General features: G+C 36.4%; 1 protein-coding gene across 3 annotated transcripts in view; it reads right to left on the bottom strand.

Annotated features, from left to right (window-relative positions):
• BNC2 (basonuclin zinc finger protein 2) overlaps nucleotides 1-14669 on the bottom strand; it is a 346001-nt gene that overhangs the window by 244459 nt on the left and 86873 nt on the right. For all 3 annotated transcript variants that reach the window (XM_088054204.1, XM_005522665.3, XM_088054203.1), the window contains exon 2: nucleotides 6401-6601. In XM_088054204.1, the coding sequence (XP_087910330.1) occupies nucleotides 6401-6601 (201 nt within the window). The remainder of the gene's footprint in view (nucleotides 1-6400; nucleotides 6602-14669) is intronic.

The following is a 14669-nucleotide window of genomic DNA, read 5'->3' as shown; positions in this document are numbered from 1 at the left end:
TAGAAAACAGTTGTCAAGTATTTCAGTAAAGGGAAGGAGGCATTAGGGCATTACAATAATGAGTAGGGTGAACAGTAAAGCAACAGATGCCTGTCCATTGGCTGATGTACAGTCTCTTATTTTGGACATTTGTTAGACAGACTGATGTTAAACTAAAGAATGTGTTTTACCTCATTGAAAAACTGTACATAAACATACAGAAATTCATTATGTAAAAATGCTTTTTAAGTTCACTCTTTTCTACAGCTCAGCTGGGCAAAAAATAAACCCCTTGATTACGGTTTATCTGGATGCTGAAATTTTGTCTTTACACTCTCCAAATTATAGCAAAAAGCTGCATTACTGGTTCTCTTTCCAAGCTAAATGATTGAGACAGTAACAGTGGAATTCTCCCTTTCTCCCTCTTCTCTGTTTCAGCCTTCTCTTTCTTAAGCCAGTATGATTCATCACCTCCTGGGTATACTAGGAGCCTCAAGTTTGGAAATTCTTCTAAACTGTGAAGAAACATTAGTCTACAAGGCAAATCCTTTTACAATAGCACAAGCACTATTGTTCAAGAAAAATAACTGAGCGAAGGAAGCTATACAGAGCATATGTTTTGAGCATTTCTAGTAAGAAGTAAATGCTCTTTAAAGCTTTTGTTTCTGATTCTACTTTATGACGGCAGTTCTGTATCAGTGAACAGGGTGTTCCTTTGCAATCAGCACAGTGTCACAATGACCTGGCAAATGCGAATGCTTTCACTATCACTACAGTCCTTGCAATCTTGCCTCAGCTGTGACCCATTCACTTTTGCCCCAACTTCACTAAGATGCCTTACTCAGCATCTAATTAGTTAGGGAAGATTTGCCTTGGCTCTTAACCCTGACATAAGAGCAGGAGACTCTGCTGCTGTTTTATACCAAATCTGTTCCGTCACTACATTAATCAAATCCCTATAAAACTATACGTGAATGAGTAACTACTAAAATACAAAATCAAAAAATATAAAACTGTGTATTTTAAAGTGTTAAACACTAGTACTTATTGCACAATATATATTTAAGCATGTGATTTAATATGTTTCAATGATTCATGCAGATTTTAGTGTTGTGCATACTTATCTCAAAGCTCTGACAGTGTTAGCACATCATCAACGGATACAGAATGGCACAAATATGTTCTAACACTGTATGTGTATATGTGCAAGATTAATATGTATAGAAAGGAATGGGAAACACTATGGTGCATTCAAGTTCTCCTTTAAATACTAAACACAGTGAGAGAAGCTATGAGATGGATTTTTTTACTTTCAGTCATGGATCCTGCACATGGCCATGTATCTATCGTTGCATGTACTTGTATGTCTGGTTGTACAGTCCACACAAAACATCCTGAATTTTTGTCAGGTACAATATTTCCCAATGCTTGTCTTCTAAAGTACATTGGAAGCAGCAAAAAATGCTTGAAGCAAATATTTTTGATTTGATAAAAAGACAAGCACACATTTAAACCATGCTTTACCAAAACACCCAACAAAATTAAAGCAAGCATCTGAAATAAGAAAGTGCAACCACTAAAGCTTCTAAATTCATATTAGCACACAAACTTAACCATGAACAGCACAAAAAAAGAGAAAACCTCACCAGGGCACAACTCATCTTTAAAACGGTGTGATAAATATATATATAGATATAAGTTTATTATTTTTGCTGATGTTTACTTACAAAGGTGATTGTTAACTACTTTAAACTATGAAATGCATTTTACCAATGCCAGTCTTTCTCTCAAAATGTTCATAGTAAATCAATGTATGGCATTCCAGCCTGTTGTCAAATTAAGTTTGAACTCTTTTCACATGTTCATAGTTATATGCTACAGTAAAACAGTTAATTACTTAATAAACGTTAAAATTGCATACAACCTCTCTGACCAGCAACCCAGAAACATTTAAAAAGCTTTCACCTTCAATCCATTAGGCATTAGACTACTCTCCTATTTTTAAATACAGGTTCAATAAACAGTTTATGTGCCTATGTCTACATCAATGCTAGGAACTATCAGATGCAATACAAGCACAGCTCAAAACAGGCAGTGCACATTGTATGCAATTTAATACTTCTAGTAATATAAGCACATACTTCACATATTATAAGTATTATTTAGTTTTCCTTGGAATAAGCATGCATTTATGCAAGGAAAAAAAGTTGAATTTACTGTACCATATCTCTTGTGAACAGATGCGTCTATATTAATATACATCATTGATTTAATTTTTCGTTTTCTTGGCTTCTCGCTCACCTATCTAGAAGTGATTTCTCTGGTGATAACTAACACATCATGCTAATGAGAGAATCTAATGTACAATAGAGAAATGTCACTACTAATAATATTTGCATGAAGTTAAATAAAGCAACTGTAAGAGAATGTCAGACAGTTGTTCTTTAATAAGATACAGTTACACAATGAAATTATGTTGTTAATTTTGTTACATCATTGAGTGAATCCTAAATTACTATATAATGATGCACAGATCCATTTATAATTCTGTATACTGTTTTTTCACTCTCATGTTGAAAATAGCTTCTGGAAAGGCTATTACCTTTTTATCTGAAATGGATTAAACATACCTCTTGCTCAACAAAAAGGTGGATGGCTTTGGCATTTTGTGTCACTGTGGGTTACAGCCATTTCTCTTACAGTCTCATTTCTGAAATGACTTTTAAGTATTTTAGAACATTACAGCCCTTAAGGTAACCGGATGAAGAAAAATGGCATTTCTTATTCTGACAAATGCACAAAACATTTATTAAAGCAGACAATCACAAAAGCCTGGGTTTTTTGCTTTTTTTTTTTTTTTTTTTTTTTCAATCGATCAAATCCAGACCTTCTTTTCTGTTGTTAACAACTCCTTGCCAGAACTAGAATGGGCAGTGCGTGCCCTGGACCCAACCAGATGAGCATGGAAAAGAAGCCAAGGGTTTCTGCTCATTCTCGACCTGTCACTGATCAAAGTGACCCAAAGAAGCACTCCTTTTTAAAAGTTAAGATTTACGCCCTTTGAGGTTATCAGACATTCTTCTGTATACAGAAGGGATGACCCCTTTCAAGCAAACCACAGACTTTTACATGGACAAAAGGTACATAGGCAGAACAATGCAGTCAAGTGGCCATGTCATAAACTTCTCACAGGTAATTTAGTATAGTATTCCTCTTCCCCTCTCACCCCACCAAAAAAATTTGCTCTGGAATGTGTAGATACCATTTTTTTGTGCTCCCATTTGTGAAAGAAAATAGACCAAAAAATAATTATCATCATACTTGCTATTAATAGCCCAAACTTGTACAATCAATCCTAATTTTTCTAAGACACATATCACAATGTAGTTGCTTTATTTTTATTCTGAGGAAAGTTATTCACTTCTGTGGTCTGCAAATAGCAGTGCAGTGTGAGTTGAGAGGTAAGAGGAGGGTTAGATTGAAAGGTTTTGTTTTGTTTTAAATAAATCTTCTTTCTATGCTTCAATTTTTCCACTAAAAACCTGTTTGAGATTAAGTTACAGTTCCAAGGAAAACTGATGGGGCTCAGAGTTTGTTTGCTTCTAAAAATATGTGGAAAAGCAGCATTACACTTAGAAATTTAAAAGAGAAATGTCCCTAGCAATACTGTGTATAGCTGGAAAAGTTTCACTAAACTGTTCTTTCAAACCATGCCAAACTTTGCTTGCAACTTATGTACATTTCATAACTTCATGTTATTCGTACTCATGAAAACAATTTTTCTTAAAGCATAGGAAAAGTTGTAAAAATACTTACATTTCCAGAAGATGGACTGAAAATAATTAACAAGCAAATGGATAAAAATAGATAACAGAAAACAACATTCAAAATTTTAGTAAATTACAAAGAAACACTGGAATTTAGACAAATTTGCAACTGCACTTGCATACTGTATGTGCAAGCCAGCAAGTTATAAAAGCCCCAGCAAATCAGAAATATAAGGCAAAATGTCATTAAAGAGGAGAGAAATGCATTTAGCAAAATAACTTACCCTCCTCTTAAAAGCATGATGAAAGCATATTTGCACTGGATATGTTTAGCACATGATAAACAAACAAACAAAATATGACAAGGAGATTAACAAGTACGCAAATGTGTCAAGAGCAGACTTTTAAGAAATAAATCTGTTCGACGTTACCACCTTTTCAGTGCTACTGTGTATGTATGCCAATTCACACTGATGCAGCATCAACCACACATTTACTCATTAGTGCATTACTTCTCACTTTCTATACAGAGTACAACATGGGCATGCATGTTCAATAATGTACAAAATCCAGTTATTATTCAATAATTAGCACGTAAAAATATTATTTAAAAGGAAAAATAGCAACCAAAGAGCCTAGCTTGAGTGCACACATGTTTGGTTTAGTTTAATAAGCAAGTTGTCTCAAATTATTTGTCCCCCCCCCTTACACATTGTGATGTTCTTCTATTTAGTTTCGTTTCCTTTCTTTGTCAGTGTTAAACATTTTCTAGTTTTCCAGAGACCACATAGTCTAAATCTGTTAAAAAAGATCTAATACTAAACAGGCAATCTAGTACTATCTATGTGGTTCTATCATCATTTATCAATTGATTGTTATCCGGATCTAGTTATGTTATCCTTTTGTGGCTGAAACGCAAAGAACCTTTCCTCCACCCCTAAAATTTAATCCAATTTCTTGCTAAAAGAATACAGCAGGTAATTAGAGTTACTGCTTTCCATACCATTGCCTAATATCAGTGTAACCAAACATGTTATGTATCACAGACAGGCATAGAGCTGATAATGTTTGTGAGCAGCGCAGTAGCAATTCACACTTCCTAGTGCCAAGCAGTATTTTTGAAATGTGCATCTCTACCAGGAAATGAACTTTTTTACTTTCAAGAATGGGAAATTGAACAGAGTTGCTTATTTGCCTTACGTTGATTACATTCTATACCAGCATACTGTATCAGCAGTAATCAGGGTCCCTCTACAGGATATATCAAAATATTCCTTATTCAAATGCCTTCATCCTGTCCTGTGCTATACTGCTTAAATGGCCACCCATAGACAACCGCTATTGGTTAATAACCATATGCCTTGGAGTTGTTTTTTTTGCTTTAAAGTTTTTTTTAAATTAAAATATGGTCAGTATTCAGGCATGCTTTGTTCCTTTAAACTACAAAAACCTATTTACTTTCCCTCTCTTTTCTTACAGTACAACGCCTCTCAGGTAAATGAATTAATTCAATTTCATGTCCAACATTAAAAGAAAGTCAAACATTACTACACAAATTTACTAACTCCTCTTCTGGCTAGCACAATATTTCAATTATTATCCATCAGTGTCAGGCCATAATTGGAAACTAGTTTTCAGAAGGGTAAAACATCTCTTGGTAGGGAGTCACCCTGTTAAAAACCTCCAGGTTGAACTTCCCTCCCCTGCTTGAGCCCCATCCAAGCTGAAAGTTTGTCCGTCTCTTTTCTCTTTTTTTTCCCTCTCCCTTTTTTTCCCCCCCCTTATTTTTTCTTCCCTTATCCCCTTCCCTTCGGCCAGAAGAGCCAAGCAATTGTGCAAAATTTACTGTAACACACAAGGCGCGTATCACCAAGTGCATGGTACAGAGACACTGGCTCCTGTGATTAATTATCAGTTATAACTGGCCTTGCAGTAACATTTTCGCTTTCCCGTCAGAACCGGCATACCAAGCTGCCTTAAACGCGGCCCCCGGTGAAGGAGCAGCTCTGGGGAGGACGCCAAGGCTCAGCTCCGCAGAGAGAGGGGGAGCGAGAGAGGGAGCAAGCGGGGAGAGGGAGCGGGAGAAGAGAGACCCGAGGACTGAAACTGTCTCCTCTAACGACCCTCAGCTCCGTGCTGGCAGCAGCTCCAGCAGGACGGCTCCTAGCTCCTTCCCTCTGAATAAAACTGTGTTCTGCCACATGAAGTCAATTATGCCGTCCTGAGGGGCCCCCCAAATTTTGTATCAGTTTGATTTTGGGGGCTTATGCACTCAGGAAGAAAAAGGAGTTTTCCTGGGATAGCAGATACTTTTATTTATGGGACGGGGGGGATAGCAAAGGGAAAAAGGCTGGAACAAAACAAAAGCAAAGAAAGAAAAACAATCTTACTAGGAGCAAAGCTCCATTTGGAAACTTTAAAACAAAATGCTCTGCTTTTACTTAAAGCTTTAGTATTTTTTCCTTCTTTTAAAAAGGAGCCCTTAGGGAAGAAATGAAGTAACCATGCACATTCCAATGACATAGTTATGACAGTTCAGAGGCTAACTATGTAGTGATGAATGAAACAAAAATGAAACGTGGAAAGAAAGAGAAAAAGGAGGGGGGAAAAAAGCACAAAAATTTCATGTTTTAAAATAAACGAAAGTAACGTACCTGTTGGGACATTCTGAATAAGAGGTTAGTGTCAGTGTTCTGCCATGTCCCCATGAAACCAGAGTCGGTCGCTGCCGTTCTTGTTCCGAACTGCATGGAGTTGTCAGTGCAGGAGTCTCTTAAAGTCAAGTCTCTTGCCCTCTTTCGCTCTCTGTGTCTCTGTGTGTGTCTGTCTCTCACATCCACTTCTGCCTCTTCTGACTGAAAAGTGAAGGTGGATTTTTTGAGCCTCTTGGCAGCCAGTAGCAGGAGTGTAGTGTAGTTAAGAAGCTAGCTGCACTGTGCATTTCATTTGGGAAGGGGAGATTCAGGGGAGAAGGTCAGAGCTTCTTTCGCACCTTCAGCAGAGAGACCCCTATCATTTATGCATAGATTGTGACTCCCCAAGCTTGCCTTTGCTCAGTTTAACAGCTGCCTGTCAGGTGTGTATGCAGCACTAAGGAGACCCAACCATCAGCTTCAAACTCTCAGCCACTGGATGTCATTGGATAGCAGAGCAAAGAGTCAACTGCACTGCTCCACTGTCAGGCACCAAATGACATCCTGCACTAACCCTTCAGTCTACAGATACACAGATACACACACACACGCACAGTCTCTCTAAGTAGCACAATGATTAGAGTGAATTGGGAGGAAAAAAAAGCTGTGGCCCTTTCCTTGTCTTTCTCTGTTTTTTCTCAACAATGCTGTCAAGTACAGCATGTTATATCTGACACTTGCCTACCACACAGGATTAGCAAATCTAAAAAAAAAGAAAAGAGAGGAAAAAAAAAAAGGAAAAGCAAAGAAGCAAAGCAATTAAATACAGTCAATATTAGCTTAGAAGTAAAACATAAAAGTTGGCCTGGTTATTTTCTAAATATTAGTCAGAAAAGAATTGCGGAAGTCAGTTTCTATCCCAAAAGAAACTCTTACCAAAGAGGGGAAAAAAGACATGATCCAACTTCTTCTGAAATAAAACTAGAAAGTCACACACACATTTCATCTCTCACACCCCTCTCTCTTCTTGCCCACTGCTAAGAGTCTTAAGCAGCATCGAGAGCAAGAAAGGACGGAAAAAATGACAAATCTAGCCCTTCCTTTCCCTCCCCCAAAAGATCAAAAGTAGTTTTTTTGGTGTGTTTTTTTTTTTTTTAAGAAGCTGGTTGAAGCAGATACAATACACCTTTCAAATCGTAAAGAACAAAGAAATTAACCACAGCAGAAAAGAAACCGGTCCCACACAGCTAAAAAGTAATGCAAAAGAAACAATGTTTTTCCTTTAAGATCTCCTGTACTTAAGGTACAGTACTATACATCAAGTTAAATAATACTATTGCAATACTGTTCTTAATTACAAAAGCTTTTTAAAATTAATCTTATTTGAAAAATTCTCTTACCCACTTCATCCTTTACATACAGAAAAGAAATCATAACTCTGCAAAAAAACTTCATAAATAAAACAAAATTCATGCAATCTCATAAAAAATGGCGAGAGGGTTTGTTTTTTTTTTAAAAAGGTATCCTTTCCAACATAAGGAACATTCATCTTCTAATAAAATCTACAAATTTAGGAGGACAAATGTACCACTCACTGCTCTTTTCTTAACTCGGGAATAACAATAAACCTCACTCTCTGAAACAACAAAAGAAACAGAAGAGAGCTTCAGTGGCAGCTCTGTGTCATTAGTGTGCAATGAGAAAAGATGAGAAGATGTACACTATGTTGACACAAATGTGCCTTCCCCTCTAGACCCTACATCTCTTGAAAGCTTTTCTGTTAAACTTTCCTTCAGTTCAGCACCATTAAGTACAAAAAAAAAAGTCTCAGAAGCAGGAAATTCAATATCCAAGAAGAAACAAGGAAGAACCCCAAGAACTGTTGCTTTAAAATATATTAAGTCCACTTGTGGTCAATAAAAATATTCTCTACTGGGGAGGGGAAAATGACACTTAGGAGTCAATTGTACCAGCAGTGGCTGTACCTTTACAGCTAGCTATTAGCCCCTCAAACTCCCTCTAAAATTTGCCAGCCTCTTCATTTCTGAAGTGGCACTCAGTGCCTCAGTCAAGCTGCATGCTCAGCTCCTGACCTTCCCACTAATGGCTGTTATTTGTGGGAGGCTTAAGGACACTGTCAATAGCAAGCTTCCTCCTCTCCGTTCTGCATCTCTTGTGTGCTCTCGCTCACAGTCTTTATCTCCATCTCTTACCCACCCCCCCCCCTTCTCTTCCCTGTCCTGCAGTCCTCTCCTCTCACAGAGAATAAAAAAACCACCCCCACACACACATCCACGCACACACGCATGCACGCGCGTGCACACAAACACACACAAAATCAACTGGCGTGCAGCAGCAAGCACCTGCAGTAATAGACTCTTTTATTAAAACTGTTATTCTGCAAGACTTGAAATTCCCAGTGGACCGGGCCATGTCAAAGCCGATATAATTAACTAGAGGCTCAGCAACGGATCAATTACCAGACAAGCAAGTGATAGTGAAATCAATGAAAGATCATCAGCCACATTATCAGTGTTGCAACTCATTAGGGTAAAACTGAGAAATGTGCTCAAAGCCAGCCCAAGCAAGGTGGCATTACAAAACAAAGGGCTAATTTGGAGACCCTGCTGTGAACAATCTGTAACAGAATTAGCCTTTTTTTCCCCTAAACTGCAGAGCTAAGTAACGAAATGTGACAGACTGAGAGAAGCAGTTTATTAAGACACCAACTCCAAGTTTATTTAGTTCATAAACTCTCTCCTAGAAAATCAATACAGTCTGTACAGGGTTATTAGGCTGACTAGCTAATACATCCAAATCTGGTCTTCCCAAGCAGAAATCTTGGCCAGAATGCTACAACCTTACAAGAAATCTAAGCTCATTGAGATTACTGTATCAAAGGAGGACTATCATTTAATTATCAAATGTGTGACTTTTACATCCCAGCTTCAGAATATTTTCAAAAAGATGTATTTCCCCCCTACCCCACTAACACGACAGAGAAGAAACTAAATTTAGTCTGTCAGTCCTAGTCCAGCTCAGGTCATCCTTAAATTTACAGTGTCTCTATTGCATCTTGCTTGGCACAATAATGCCAGCACAGAAAAACCAAGAAAAGAAATACTGAATTTCAAAGAGGGATATGAAAAGTAGCAGTCAATAAGGATATAAAAGTAACCAAGCAGGAAAAATACAACAGAAGCCAACCTCCTCAAGTAGCAGTTTAAGCCTCATCTAACTGTACAGCAATGGGGTTGGGGATTGGGAGGAAGGAGGGGGGGAAAGGGGGGAGGGTAGAAAAAAGAAAACAAAAGGATAAAAAAGCAAACCCCACAACTTTAGTGTACAAGTCTAGCACAAACTGAATATTTTCTCTCCTCTTTGGCTGGCTCATATGAGAATCTGAAATACTATAGTCGAGGTAAGGGCTCTAAAGGTATTTAAAACAAATCCTTCTAAAAGCATTAAAAAAAAGTCTTGTTTTTAATAGATTTTTAATCAGGAGTATGTTCTGCAACTATTTTACTGCTATCCAATGGCATTTGTGCTGACAGATAAAAGGATCTGTGAAATTATTTTACATTTTCACCTCCTGGGAATATCCAGATGCTGAATAGAAGAGGTGCCTACAGAATCCAGGTTCTAATGGAACTTAAAACAGAGTGCAGTTGCAGTTGTCTGCTTGTGTTTTTTGAAAATGTTACATGCTTTATGTGGTGTTAAGATTTTTTTTCTTTCTTTTCATTTTAAATAATACTTATTACTTACTTTCGAAGAAAACTACATTATCTGCATGACTTTCTGAATCTTTTAAAAATAAAATTTGTTGATTTCATTTGTCCTCTGAAAACTACTGGTACAGAAATGCAGCATACGGCAAGAAAGGATAGGAAAGGTGATTACAGAAAATCCAGGTGATACTAAGAAGAAAATCTAGCCAGCAGAATATGCTATATAATGTAAACTTATCCTACTTCTTTCTAAATTACATTACTCTGACAGTTTAAGCCTTAATTAGTTCAGTCAAAGGGTTAATGCAAATAATTCAAAATGACTAAACATTGAAAAAAATATTTTCTTCTTTTTGTTCCAATTATTCTGTATTATTAATTAAGCTGTTAAAACATGCAACAGTTACTATCTCCTTAATGTTCAATAATATGTAAACTCTTTAAAGAGATTTTTGTTCCACGTCTCTGCTTTAGATATTAATCAAGAAAATAATTACAGAGGAATTTAGTAAAAAAAATCTACATGCATATAACTATGTACTGTACATGTACGTTCAACGAGGTCCAATTAGTTGGAAAGAATTTGCATTTCAGTTAGTATGAGCTAACAAGACTGTAGGGAGACAATGTGATTCTACTCGCAGGGCAAGAAAGAATGGTGTTTTTCTGTAAGCATTAATTCCCATAACTGATCATTTTAAAATGTTACTGATCTTTACAGTATTTGTTTTTCAAACATCTAGGAGTTCAGTATAAATGTTTATATTAACTGTACATGCAGCAGTGTCCCCGAGACGACTCCTGGGGAAAAAAAAAGATAAAACAGTGAGCACAGATTTATTATTTCTCTTCATTTAGTATTTACAATTCTATTTAAAGATAAAGAGCAATCAACTAAAGGAGAGCTCCTTATAGTTAATGTTCATTCACAGGATTTATCAAAGCCACTGGAAGAAGATCCAGAAAACTTTGTCTTTTTTATACAAATGTTCCAATCTTCAATAGTAATGATAGATACACACACCATACACAGTTACTGAACTCCTCTCCTAAGTCTCTCTACCCTCAACCAGTTTAGTGGCTAGTACCTGTAACTCCCAGAGTTCATTTGGCTGCAGATGTTAACAGTTTCTCTAATTTGCAATGACAGCAAACTGGCCTTTGCTCTTCCCACATTCACTATTCATTTCTAGGCTTGGTTAAGTAGATAGCTGGGTTAAAGATCAGTGGTTTTTCATGTGACACATTCTGCTATTCATCTAATAGCTCGTCAGGACAAAACTGTCCCTGTTCTTGCCAAAATAATGAAAATGGTCCTCTACATCGCATGACAATCAGCCCTTGCTTTTGCTGAAACAACTAAGCTTATATACAGTTAAGTTGTTTTAAAGATATTTTTGAGCTGAGTATTCCACACTGTCTCCAAAAAAGTATATATTTGACCACGTATGAAAGAATTCTTCTCCTTACAATAATGTGTAAGCAGAGACTGTAACAATCACATTAAATACTTTATCCATGGATAACAACGAAGTTGTGAATTGTGTCCTATCAGGAATATAATCTCATACTTGAAAATTATGCAAAGACATTTTGATGTTCATATTCAAAGAGGTGGTGAATCACCCGTGGTAATGTCATTCTTTATCAACTCCTTCTCCATAAGAATTATATAAGGGACTCACTCTGCAACATCTGTTAGACTCTATGAAATGTTAACAGATGTCGAAAATGAAAAAAGAAAAAGGCGGGGGGACGGTAATAAAGGAAATCTCCTCTGAACAGATAATCCACCCAAATTTCCACTTTCTAAAGAAAAAATATTGACAGCACTGTATTCTCTCTGAAACCTGTCATCCTTTGTAAAACATTTTTCTATAAGTTTTAATAGGCACCTTCTGATTTTTAACCAAAAATGCATTGGACTGATTATGTCATCATGCAACCATGAGACTGAATGCTTTTTAGTCCCCTGCCCTGTGTTCCAAATGCCCTTGTTGAATCCTTCTCTATCTTATCTAAACTATTGTGCATTTATGAATCTGTTTTTCACTTTGATGTTCATGCCTAATTCACACAGATTTGGAAGAGTCCACATCTATATTTTACATCTCTTCTTTTGGTTTTGGTTGTTTTGGTTTTTTGCTGTTTGCTTGGGTTTTTATTAGGAAGAATTTTCAGGTTGAACTGAGGCATGGCAAAACTCAACAGAATTCTCACTTTACTTAAAAATCATATTTTCAAACACTTTCTACTCTAATTTGGTTATTCAGCCTCTTCTTTAGTAAGTGATGTGACAGAGCGCCTATCCTCAAAGACAATTTTTGATCATGAGTCTTTCTGTTTTGAACTGTAGTTCCTAGCAAGCTGTCACACTTCAACTGATCCTAGTCACATCTCCGCCAAGCTGTGTATCATCATTCCATACCACAGAACCCTTATGGAGACTTCTGAGACACGGCACTAGCAAAGGTAAGGTGAAAACTGTGACCTATTGCTGGCAGGCAAAACAAACGGAGATTATGGTGATTTTAGTCATGCAGATGCTACATTTTAATAAGTTAAAGAAAAAGGAAAGAAGTGACATCCAGAAAAAGTAGGTACACAGAGAAAACAATTACATTTAAATATGTTGTACTTCAGTATGTAACATGATATGGTGTCCACTTGCTGGTTTGAGGGGGAAGAACATAAACATGTAGGATATTATGAAAATTAGAGGAAAATTCTTGTTATCTTAAAGTGATTAGTAATATACAACTTTGATCGCTTATTTTTCTTTGGTTCTGGGGGTGTTCTGTTTCTTTTGTTTGTTTGCTTGTTTGTGGGTTTGTTGAGTTTGAGTTTTTGGTTTAAAAAAGCCAGTACTGGGAGTTCAAACCACCTCCAATTCCTTTTTACAGTGAGATCACACCTATGTTTCTCTACTGTGTAAGAGAGATGTGTCAAATATATTAATTTGTCTGATCAACAACAGAGCATATGTGTACACATGTGAAGCACAGGGAACCAAAGAATCACAATTCCAGTAGCTACACATAAATAAATTTAAAATGCAGGTGAAATGGTGGATGCAGAAGGTTAGAAAAACAAGTAACTCGATAAAAACAAAGGTAATGCCAAATTATAACAGTTTGTTATAAATCTTGTAAGTGAATCATTGCTGTTTAAAAGATACTCTCCACATGAGCATGGCTTTTAACTAGTAACAATCACTGCATATATGTGGACAAAACACTAAATTAAAAAAGTCCATGCTATTCTCAAAAGAATTTTACATGTCAAACAAAAATTTGGTGCAAACTCCTTAATTTGCAGGCAGGTAAACAGGGCTTGTTCTGCACATATGGCAGTTTTGCATCCATTCTTCATGTCACATCAGTTGTTTTTTTAGAGTTTTTTTCTGACAAGAAATTATCTATTTATTACTTTATTAATTGTTTACAGTAAATGGTAATAGATAAGACTGTTAAGGTATGGGAATCTGGTTCAAAGCACAGTAGATATGAAAGACTTTGATTTAAACTGTGTATTTTATGAAGTGTCTATATAGCCCACCACTGAAATGATAGTGGGATTTAGACATTCTGTTTTGACTTACTAGGAATTAAGCAGACAGAGGATGCCTGATATGCCATATAATATAGGAGGATGTATAACACAAAAAATAATTGTATTTCACCTTTAAAATATCTCAGAACCAGTTCTATCTCCTGGAACCTAAATTCAAGATTCAACAGGAATATTAACAAGTTCACAGCAATGGTTAAACAAACACATCAACCTCATTTATATAAGTCATTGAGAAAAAAACATTCCAACACTTCAATCTGAAAACCCCAACATTAACACAGGTTCACATCCACAGATCATCACTATATTATTATATAGGTATATACTATTTTAAAGCATTGTTCAGATATTGATTACTGGGTTAAGCAAGGTTTATTGTTTTAACAATAAATTCTGAAAGTTTATTTCCTGAAAAACATCCTAAAACTGTGGAAGTTGCCTGTTGGATGCTAGCTTAGTACAAGACCTTTACAAAGCGATTTATTCTTTGGTAGCTAATTTCATTGTTCTCATCTTTTTAGTAAACTGCATTTATAACAAGCAAGGCCTTTGGATCCCACAACAGCCTAAAGGGCTCAAGTGTAGGCTAAGTTTATGATCTAATTACTCCATATTATAATATATTATGCCAGTTCCTAGTAACAATTATTTGGTGTCTAAAAAATAAGTCTGTCATAATTAAATAATTAAAATTACCTAAAAAGGAGAGGGGACAGGTTAGTAGTATATAGAACAGCTGAATATTAGATAGCTGAAAAGACACTGCATGCACAAATGCAAGACCGAATTAAGAGCAGCTATTTTTTTTCTAATTACTGACTCATTCACAGTACACAGAATTGCCTGAACTGCCCAGTGTCCTACTATCTCTGGACAATTAGGAAAAGCTGCATTAGCAAGAACTCAGCATTCTCTGTCTCACTTCTCTCTGGAGAACTGGGGAAATGATGAGCTCCATCACCTGGCCAGCAGTAGCAGCAGCCACA

Source organism: Pseudopodoces humilis, chromosome 4 (genome assembly GCF_049639895.1).
Source record: "Pseudopodoces humilis isolate 2021_Gansu_Grassland_sample_001 chromosome 4, ASM4963989v1, whole genome shotgun sequence".
Classification (NCBI taxonomy): Eukaryota; Metazoa; Chordata; class Aves; order Passeriformes; family Paridae; genus Pseudopodoces; species Pseudopodoces humilis.
This window is presented reverse-complemented; position numbering and strand designations above follow the sequence as displayed.